The sequence below is a fragment of the Globicephala melas genome, chromosome 12 (assembly GCF_963455315.2).
Source record: "Globicephala melas chromosome 12, mGloMel1.2, whole genome shotgun sequence".
NCBI lineage: Eukaryota > Metazoa > Chordata > Mammalia > Artiodactyla > Delphinidae > Globicephala > Globicephala melas.
The window spans coordinates 27,015,189-27,026,595 of NC_083325.1; the positions used below are offsets into that span (position 1 = coordinate 27,015,189).

Consider the following 11,407-nt stretch of genomic DNA (forward strand, 5'->3'; position numbering starts at 1 on the left):
GCAGAAGAATTAGTGGAACAGCAATTATCGGCAGGACATATTGAACCCTCTAATAGTCCTTGGAACACTCCTATATTTGTTATAAAGAAAAAATCAGGAAAATGGAGACTATTACAAGATCTTAGAGCAATAAATAAAACCATGGAAACAATGGGGGCTTTACAGCCTGGACTTCCCTCTCCAGTAGCCATTCCTGAAAATTATGCTATTATAGTTATAGACCTGCAAGATTGTTTTTTTACGATTCCCTTATATGAGAAGGACAGAAAAAGGTTTGCATTTAGTGTGCCTTCTCCTAATTTTATTAGACCATATCAGAGGTATCAATGGAAAGTTTTACCACAGGACATGAAAAATAGCCCTACCTTATGTCAGAAATATGTAGATCAAGCCATATATAATATAAGACAGAAATATAAAGAAATATATTTAATACATTATATGGATGATATATTATTGGCCCATAAAGATAAGGCCTATTTACATCAGGCATTGCAGGATATGATGGAGGCTTTACAGGAGTATGGATTAAAAGTTGCTCCAGAGAAAATTCAAACTGAACCTCCTTATAATTATTTGGGCAGATTAATACAGGAATTTTCCATTCAGCATATACCTTTTCAGCTAAGAACTGATCATTTGGTTACTTTAAATGATTTTCAAAAGTTTTTAGGAGATATAAATTGGATAAGGCCTTTATTAAAAATTACTACTGTGGAATTAAAACCTTTGTTTTTGATATTACAAGGAGATTCTAACCCCTTATCCCCTAGAGAGTTAACTGTAGAAGGAAAGCAAGCCATAGAAAAAATAGAAAAAGCTTTAAAAAATGTTTTTATTAAAAGATTAGATTATACCAAACCTTGGGATTTAATTATTTTAAGGACTCCAGTTATTCCTACAGGATTATTATGGCAAGATGGACCACTAGAATGGATACATTTGGCTGCTAATCCAAAAAAGATTGTTGCCTCATACCCTTTTATGGTTAGTTTGTTAATTATTAAAGGTAGAAAGAGAAGTAGAGAGTTATTTGGAAAAGATATGGATAACATAATTATACCTTATAATAAAGATCAATTAGAGGCCTTGCTGTTGTTAGAAGATTCATTAGGAATAGCCCTGACCTCATTTGGAGGTCAGATTTTATTTCATCTGCCTAAAAGTGTATTGCTACAGTTTTTCAAGGAACATATGGTGGTTTTCCCTACATATTATAAGATGAAACCTTTGGAAGAGGCCATATTAGTATTTACTGATGGATCCTCCTCAGGGAGGGCAGCCTATATTATTAATAATGAAAAGAAGGTATTAAATACAGAAAATTGCTCAGCACAGCAATCAGAAATTATGGCAGTTATAGAAGTGATGAAATTAACCAGGGATAAAAAAATTAATTTATATACTGATTCCTTATATATAGTTAAATTATTTCCAGCAATAGAAACAGCAGCCTTTCCTGAGAATAAGAGTACAATAATTAAGTTGCTTAAGAGATTACAAAAAAGTATATGGGAAAGAACACAGCCTTATTATATAGGCCACATTAGAGCTCACTCTGGATTGCCAGGGCCTTTAGCAGAAGGCAATGCCTCTGCTGATGCCCTGACTAAAATTTTTATAGTGGATGAAAATAAAGTACAAGAAGCCATAAAATCTCATCAGCTACATCATCAAAATGCTAATGCCTTAAGATATCAGTTTAGCCTAACTAGAGAAGCGGCAAGGGAAATAGTAAAAAATTGCTCTGTGTGCCCTACACAAACTAATGTACCTCAACAAGGAGTAAATCCCCGAGGTTTGCGAGCTAATGATCTGTGGCAAATGGATGTGACTCATGTACCCAGTTTTGGAAAGCTGTCATATGTACATGTTTGTGTAGATACCTTTTCACATGTAATTGTAGCCTCAGCTAGGACTGGAGAAGCCTTTAAGGATGTGTGCCAGCACTTGATGTTTTGCTTTAGTTATTTGGGAATTCCCCAAAAGTTAAAAACTGACAATGGCCCTGCTTATGTTTCTAAGTCTTTTCAGCAATTATGCCAACAGTTTGGCATAGCCCATAGTACAGGAATTCCTTATAATCCACAAGGACAAGCTATAATTGAAAGAACTAACCAGGTATTAAAAAATATGATTTATAAATTGCAAAATGGAGATTTAAAATATTTTTCTCCTCATCATTTACTTAATCATTCTATGTTTGTATTAAATTATTTAAATATGAATGATAAAGAGAAAACTCCTATGATGAGACATTGGGATATAAATGAAGAAAATGTAAAACCAAAGGTATTATGGAAGGATGTTTTAACAGGAAAATGGAATGGGCCAGATATATTATTAACTAGTGGTAGAGGATACGCTTGTATTTTTCCCCAGAATTTTGATTCACCAATTTGGATTCCTGATCGATTAATCAGACACCCTGAGGTGGGGAACTTATCAAAGCGTCTTTCAGAAAAGAAATTTCACTGCCGAGATGGCGGAACCGCATCCACAGAAAGTGAAACCAGATAGTCTTGTGGCTCCGATGTTAGATCCCCTGATGACACAGCTGTCGCTTGAATCATCTTGCGATAAGGAAGTACAAACTTCTCCAAAAATTTTGGAGAAGAAGCCTTTATTGCCTTCTCGTTTACGAAAAAGAAGGTACGCTGCCTCTACCGTTGAAGCGGCTCCAATAACTTGGGGAGCAATTGAAAAGCTTTGCCTGAGTGCTGAGAATGCTGTGAATGCTCAAGGATTGCCTTTGACGACTGCTAATTTTTTTGTGGCTATGCTTAGCCTGCTTTCGGTTCAGGTAAGTGCCAACGGTACGTATTGGGCTTATTTTCCAGATCCTCCTATTTTACATACATGTACCTGGAAAGATTTTAATATTCCAGTAACTTCCTCATTTCCTGAACTGACCGATGGCATTCGAGGAGTACAGGGTTATAAACAATTTGTAATTAATTTTAATTATTCATTTACAGGTCAGACTGATTTTCCTCCAATATGCTTTTTTCTTGATTCAGGGTCAATAGGAGGTAATCAAACAAAAAATGGGTGTTTGTCAGTAGTTGATGCAGGATTTTTGACAGACTCCCCTAAAAGGCCTAAAAAGCCAACAGGAAAAGATAAAACCACAAGATATTTATGGTCATTGTTAGGGAAGGTTGTAGGACAAAACCAAGTTTTTGTTAATAAATCTTTGGCTAAAGTTGTTCATCCTCCTAAATATGATGATTGTGATGAGATTATAGGGGAAGCTACAAATGAATGGATTTGGATAGATATTAAAACTGGATATCCTTCATGGATATATTGCATGTATAATAAAGAGAATAAAATATTTATTCCTGGAACTAAATATTATATTTCAGATTGGAGTAGTAATTTTCCTGAAGGAGATTATAGAACATATTTAAAGTTAGGCTTGCTATACCCATGGAACGATTCCTATATTCCCCGTCCATTGAAGGTAGATAGATGGAATAGTCATGGATGGGTGGCTCCTATTTATACTTTTGTTTATGAAAATAAAACCTATTATCAATCTCAGTTATGGAGATTACCCTTAAACACTTGTAAAATAACGTTAATTAGAGCTACTACCCATGCGGAAGAATATTATGTTCAAACCTGTGTGACATCTCCATATTCCTTATTGCTTTCCAATGATAGTGAAAAGTTGCAGATTATGCAGTATAATATGAGGTTTTATATTACCTGTCAGCAATGCATACTGACCACTTGTATTATTCCTGAAATGAATGTGTCAACCATAATGGTGTTAAAAAGACCAGCTTATATTATGCTGCCAGTAGCGCTTAATGAATCTTGGTATACAGATATAGGGGCGGAAATTGTAAGACAGGTTGGAGAGCTCATACGGCCGAAAAGATTTGTGGCTACTTTGATTTTGGGAATTTCCGCCTTAATAGGAATACTGAGTTCTTTTACTGTTGCAACATATACTTTAGTAAAAGAAGTACAAACAGCACAATATGCTAATGATTTATCAAAAAATATATCCTTGGCTTTAGCGACTCAGGAAATAATAGATAGAAAGTTAGAAGCTAAAGTTGATGCCCTTGAGGAAGCAGTTTTACATATTGGTCAAGAACTTACTGCTTTAAAAATTCGCCTTTCTTTAACGTGTTATAAAAAATATTCTTGGATATGTGTTACTCCCTTAAAAGTAAATTATTCTGAATATTCTTGGGAACAAATTCAAATGCATATTTTAAATGTATGGAATTCTAGTGATTTGGGAATTGATTTGGAACATTTACATAAACAAATTCATGATATTGCGGCCTCTCAATATGATATGAATCCCTCAAAAGCTGCTGCAGAATTTTTACAAAATTTACAAAGTTATTTTAAAGATAATTCCTTTATGCATATTTTAATAAATTATGGGGCTGCCGGAGTGGTTATAATTTTGCTTCTTATTTCTTTTCCAGTCATTATCCGATTAATTCAAGCTGCCCTTCAAAGTGTATATAAAACCAAAGTGGAATTGCATACTGCCCTTTTAAAAAATAAAAAAGGGGGAGATGTCGGGAGCCACATAGGAAGTGCCTTTGAGTCTCAGCACGGACGAGACCCTTAGTGTCAGCAAAGCTGGTGCTGTCAGGTATAAATATGGAGAGGTAAAGTTCTCCTCTGCAAAGCTGATGCTGTTGGACATAAAAATGGAAAAGCAAAGCTCTCGTTTGCAAAGCTTCCTGAACACAGGGTTTTCTACACTCCCCCTACCCTGTTGTTCCATGAAGAGCAGCTCCCTCCTGGTGGCTGGTGCCGTGTAATTGGTCTCTCTTGCCCAGTGCTGTAAGCTGGGCCCTCTCTGGAGGAGAAACCTGGGTTCCCGAAGACATGTGATCAGAGCCGGGGCCCCGCCAGTTGGCGAGGGAATCCCAGGGCAGGTGCTGGGCGTGGAGGCCACGGGGGCATAGGCTACCAAGGTGACAGAGAACTGACCTTCTCTGGGGGCGCTGCACCTCGCTCACTCGCACACCTCACATCTCCCTGCTTGGCCCCGGAGGATGGCTGGTTAGCCAGAGACGGGTAAGATTCCTCAGGGAAGGAACAACCTAAGACAGGCACAGTCGCAGAGGGGCCATCAGGAGAGAACTTGGGGGCCAACAGAGGTGGGGCACAGACCCTCACCCCCCCAACTTGTCCCCATGGCTGCTTCGCTTCCCACGCCCAGCTCAGATGGGAACCCAGGTAGCAGATAAGAGACCTGGCCAATGGCAACTGCTCTCCCGCCGCAGCAGGGCTTTGTTTCCCATTTTCTCCGTGGACCACAGCTTTCCTCTGTGTGGAAGCAAAGCTTTGCTCTGTGTGATTCCCCTTGTTTTCCCCTGCCTTTGCCTAAGGTGATTTTTATAGGATTGCTATTGGTGTTGGGAAAAATGTATAGTTTTAATGCAGGGGTTTAGAAAAGACCCCAATTTAGGGTAAAAACCAAGAGAAGGATTATAGCTACTTTGGCTCCTTTAATGATTATATTTGTTGGGGAAATACAATGGTGGGAACATTTCTGCAGCAGCTTTGTACTTTAAAAGAAAAATTGCAAGAGTTATGGCCTCCCAGTGGAGTTATAAACATGCTGGGAAATACCTGGGTATGGTGGCAAGGTTTTATGCAACAGTGGGTTTAATCAATGAGTTTATGGTACAATGTCCGTTCCCATGGCCTTCTAGAAGTATAAAAAATAATGTACATTGTTTGGATTATAATGATAGGGTTAGAAAATCTGTGGATGAAATGTTATATTTTTGCTTTTAATTGTTAATAGAATTATTTGCTTAAGTTTATAGCTTGATTGAGCAGAATGTGCAGGTACAAGAACACCTTAATCTTTTGAGAAGAATGAAGAAACCGTAAACAGAGTTCCTGACGTAGATGTGACCAACATGGACCTAACCACAGGAGATGAAAGAGACTCTGGGCGATGGGAAAATTACCTAACCTGTTTTGAGAGACTCTGGGCGATGGGAAAATTACCTAACCTGTTTTAATCAATCTGCTGATGTAAATTACCTTTGTTTTGTGGCCTATGTGGGGGAGTTTTTGGTGTGGGAATGAGGATGTTGAATTTGAAAATGAGATTACTTTATAGTATAAATACTTTGAAATCAGGAGAATAAATTTGTCAGAGCCTTGCATCCTTTGAGGTGTCTTGTGCTCTGTCCACGCCGACTCCGTCTCCCCTTTGGGTGAAACCTGTTCAGCTGGGGCTGGTCCCCGGCACTCACATAATCCCCACTGACACTTTTGCAAATGACCAAAAATTTCATCAAGGCCACTGGATCAGAACAATTAGTGGGTACATCAAGTAAAAAGCAATATAAAGGGTTAACACTAAGAATACCTTGAGGGAAGAGCCTAATTGTGTGCCTCTGTAGGTAAGACATCCATATTTCTTTTAAAATGCTTTTAGGGCAATACTACAGATGCATGTTAATATACCCTGCTTGATTTAAAAAAAAAACTTTAATGGTGGAACATATCAAATTCAAATCGCACAAGTTGCAGCGCTTGATTTTTCTTAAAAGGTCCATTTTTACTCCTTACTCTTCAATCTTGACATCACTTTTGGAATGCATCCCCAACACCTTCCCCCTGATCCAGGCAGCAGTGATATTTCCTTACATCTATGTTTCTTTTATCACATTGCATCATAATCATTTACTTAATCAACTTTCTGCTTCACTACAATATGAGTTCTGTGAAGCCAGGATCCATGTTTTATTAAGTTTGAATCTCCAAAGTTTAGTGGATTTGCTGTTTCAACAAATATTTATTAAATGTCTACTCTTTCCCAGATGTGTGTGCCGGGTATAAATAAGGTGGCTTGTCAAAAAGAGAGATGCGGTTCTTGGGCTCATGGAATTTAGAGTTCAGTGAGGGAAACAGTAAATTAACAAGAAAACATTCTAACAAATGATTACAAATTCATACAAGTTCTATAGTATAAAATAGAAAGACGTTGCGACACATATTAACCTGGGGGAATTTCTCGGGATAAACAGGACAAGGCCACCCTTGGAGGCCACTTGGAAGCCACTTGGAAGTATGTGAGGCTCAACATAAGGGAATAGAGTGTGTGAAGTTTCTGAGTCCAGGAGAACTCAGCAGGAATAAATGGAGGAGTGAAGAAATAAATGATTTGGAAATGAACACTGTGGCAACATGATGGAAAGTTGAAACATTACCTGTGTCTCTAAGAAGCTTATAAACAGCAAGGAAATTGAGCCCGAGAATCCCCATCCTTTCCGTCCTGCAAGTCACTCAACCTATTTCTATTCTTTTTTCTTTTAACCAAGGCAGACATTGCTAATCAATCACGGCATTCTTCCCCCCTAAGGCTGGACAGAGCTTAAATTTTTTTCTTAATTCAGTGCTTCTGCCAACCATTACCACTCATTCAGAATGGGCACTCAAGATGATACCCTTTTGCCCTTCCTGATGTAAGTGGTTAATACCATTTTTACCTAATTAATAAACATTTGATATTGGCTTGAGGGGGACAAGAGGTAGCAAACTGAGCTAATATATATAAAAAACAGTGAAGATTGTAAATGGATAAGCAGCCTGGCTCATTACAGGTGCTGAACTGATAGGAGTGATTATAATGATGCTGGGAAAATATGGGGCATCCAGTAATTGATGGGAGCTAGCATTTGAGGCTACTCCTGAGGGTGAGAGAAATTACCAAGTGGGAAGCACTGAGTCACTGAAGTCACTCTTTCATAACGCCATAGTTTTTAGCTAACATAACGTCATATGTTAGCTTGGGACAGCCAAGCTAATATTTTCTCAAAAATACAGAGAAAAGAATATCTTTACACTCAAGCAAAAAAAAAAAAAAAGATAATCATCAGAAAGGATATATGCAGTTGGAAACTAGCATCTTGACCTAGTCCTAGTACATTTAGAAATGAAACCTCATCAGCTTTACTGACTTCACCACTTAGTCCGTGTACCAGAACTTCAGCAAGCCAGAGTTAGCCAGTTTAAAACATTCAGTTTTCCCCCACCTGCACTGAGTGAACCATGCATCTTAGGTATAAAATGATAGCATTTATAATTCAGTAAGAGCTAAACCCAGAAGTACTCTAACATATTATTAAGGTTGAAAATTTCTTAGAAACCAAAGAAATACAGAGGTTTAGTTCTTATGATGATATTAATTGGAAATACGTTGCATCTACTACATGTTGAGAATCTCCTTGGATATGAATTGATGCACTGAGACCTAGCCATAGGATATAGCTACCCAATCCACTGCCTACTTATAAGTTCTTCTGAATAAGATTTTATTATATATTGTTTCACTTTAGAACTGCCTATGTTGGGCAGAGTAGTCTTCCTGAGTTATAGTAATAGTTACCACTTTGAGTGTCTGTTTTATGTCACTGCCATGCTAGGCCTTTTATATATATTATTTATAATGCATACAATAACCCAGTAAAGACTGACCTGATTTCTACCTCACAGACAAGGCAACTGCAGTTCAGAGAATTTAAGGAACTTGTTCAATTTACGTAACTAAATCAATGTTAGGGATGGGATCTGGATGCAGTTCTGTCTCACTCCAGAGCTCATGTCATTTTCACTACCCTTTGTTTGCACGTTAGCTCTATCTCATTCCACAGCCACACATAGATTACGGAAAATTAGAGGACCACCCCAGACACCACATTTGTAAGGGCCTGCCTTTAGGAAGGGGGAAAGCGAGCTAGCTTGTGGGGGAGAGAGTTGTTCCCATCTGATGCTAGGGCTTGTATAGCCTCCATCAGCCCCGGAATCTCTCTGACAGCACCTGAGCAATGTATGTGATCAGCACTTTCCACCTTCCTTATGGTTACATATGCTGATTAATTTTTCCTGGTATAGATGCTCATTTTAACAAGTCACTCGTTGTAAACAAGGCCAGGTGTAGGGCCCATTTCCTGCTCCACCCACTTTATTGAAGCCAAATACTCCATCTATATCCTTCCCGAGTTGTATCTCACAGTTATAGACAATAGGCACTGTGAGTCTTAAGCATGAATAGATTGACATAAAAGCATTCTCTCTTCACTAAAAGGAAAAAAAAAAAGTACACTTACTGGGTGATAATATGGCAGGAAGTCTGCTATATATCTTTATAAACAGGGTACCGAGGTATAATTATTCCACTTTAGCTCACAGATGCTTTCACTCGTTTCCTGATTTTTGTTTTGTTTTGTGCGGCTCACGACAGACCAATCCATTTTTGCAGAGATCAGGCCCTGCAGCTCAGGGCCGACTCTCATAGATACTCTGAATCAAGTACAGGGATGAGCAGCTGGGAAGATGGGGGAGGCGGTCAGGGAGGCAGGGAGACCTGAACAGATGAGTAACGGGGACCAGGAAGGAGGACAGAGGCTCCATACATGATTAAACATGAATATGGGCCCTCTTGCCAACCAGATGCATCATCTTTATGCAACTGGAATGACCCCTTTTCCCACACCTCCCTACGCTACACAGAATGCTTTGACTGATTTTTTTTTTTTTTTTGGCGGAGCACAGGCTCAGCGGCCATGGCTCACGGGCCCAGCTGCTCCGAGGCATATGGGATCTTCCCAGACTGGGGCATGAACCGGTGTCCCCTGCATCCGCAGGCAGACTCTCAACCACTGCGCGACCAGGGAAGCCCCTTTGACTGATTTTTATTGACAGCTCAGCATGTGCTATAACAGCAGTAGCACACCGAGTAGAACAGGTTGACAGTGTGGCAGATACCGCCATCCCTTTCCAATGTTTGTAGGCTTTCTGAGCAGGCCGTGGGCGTCCCGTGCACCTCACTCCTCTTCTAGCAGAGGCCAAGCGATGCAGACATTAACTATGCACCTAAATGAGACTCCTAATGAGACAGAGCAGGACCCTATGATCCTTTCCCCTAACCATGTCCTCTGCCTGCTTTTTGTCTGTGGAAAAACTTTAGCCCAAAATTAAGTTTAATCAGAGAAGTGAGAAAATGCAGAAGCAAAAAATAAAAGCAAACAGGACAAAACAATAATAATTTATCAGTAAGCAAAGTTAAGGACATTTAGTTCCTCCTCAATGGCTATAGATAATATTCTGAGCCATATCCTGTGAGCTGTGTGAAACCCCACTAGGTGAAGAAGTTAAGTACGTGATGACCAGACTGTAGGCATGACATAAGCTGCCACAATTCACAATTCTGAGAACTGGCCTCAAAGAAATGAGAACGAACCGACCCTGGAACTGAAGACTAACTGTACTTAAAACAATCAAGATGACACTGGTCAGACCACCGATGACCAATTTCAAGATGACGGTCAGAGCTGACTGTGCTGTTTCTGCGTGTAGCCCCCCTCCCTCCGTCTATAAAAGCTCTTGCCCCCTCATTGGGTGGGTGCGGGGAGTTGGCCTTCGGACAGGCGTCCTCCCTCCCACACCCCCTGGTCGCCGGCACCCAAAACAAAGTAAACGTTCCTTTCCACCAACCTTGCCTCTTTACTTGCTTTTGAGCGGCGAGCAGCTAGACCCCACCTCCGGTTACACTAACAGCAAAGGCAAAGAGAAAAAATCATTTAAAAACATGATGTAGAGAACACAGATGTAGAGAACAAATGTATGGACACCAAGGGGGGAAAGTGGCGAGGGGAGGGTGGTGGTGGGATGAATTGGGAGATTGGGATTGACATATATACACTAATATGTATAAAATGGATAACTAATGAGAACCTGCTGTATAAAATAATAAATTAAATTAAATTAAAAAAAAAACGTAAGTGGCATTTTATGCACCAGTTCAAATAAAGGGGAACCTAATCATTGTGAATGATAAACCAGTTTGTGAAAAACCCACTGCTTATTAGAACAGCACGCTCCATGTAAAAAGAAATTTTCTAATGGTAAATATAGCAGAAGGCTACAATTACAACCGTTCAATGATTGCAATCCACAGAAAAGCCATTTAGTGATCAATTGGAGAGCAAGAGGAGATTATCACCTGTTTAAGCTTCCACTGATTCTATCAAGTTGTTTGCCTGGCAGTAGCTAGGCTATGATGGAAAAGCTGAGAAAAACTCATTTTTCCCCTATCTAAGTATTATTAATTGCAAGCATTCATTTTGAAAGATTTGTGGCTCTTTGGGAGAAAAGGATCTGCTTGACAACTACTAATTATACTTAATAATAAATAATACTTATCATTTACATAATTATTTTCATATTTAAATCCTTTCACAGATTTTGTTTCCTCATATGGAATATCAGTGCAACTTGACTGCATATAATGTTATGATATTTCTGTGAAACCAGCCCCAAGTAGTAAGCTTTCATAAGAAAATTGGGGCCTTAATCTTATCTATATTAACAAGTGTTAACAAATCATTAGAATTTCCTTTTT

The 11,407-nt window shown here is 39.1% G+C and overlaps 1 protein-coding gene across 1 annotated transcript; it reads left to right on the forward strand.

Annotated features, from left to right (window-relative positions):
* The first annotated feature begins 2,335 nt into the window (after positions 1–2,335).
* Positions 2,336–6,164, forward strand: LOC138842921 (endogenous retrovirus group K member 25 Env polyprotein-like). Its single transcript, XM_070046875.1, has one exon. The coding sequence runs from the start codon at positions 2,483–2,485 to the stop codon at positions 4,601–4,603; it is 2,121 nt and encodes a 706-aa protein (XP_069902976.1). The 5' UTR covers positions 2,336–2,482; the 3' UTR covers positions 4,604–6,164.
* The last annotated feature ends 5,243 nt before the right edge of the window (positions 6,165–11,407 follow it).

Coding starts and splice junctions, on each gene's coding strand:
- LOC138842921 (XM_070046875.1), top strand. CDS start 2,483: ATGGCGGAACCGCATCCACAGAAAGTGAAACCAGATAGTCTTGTGGCT.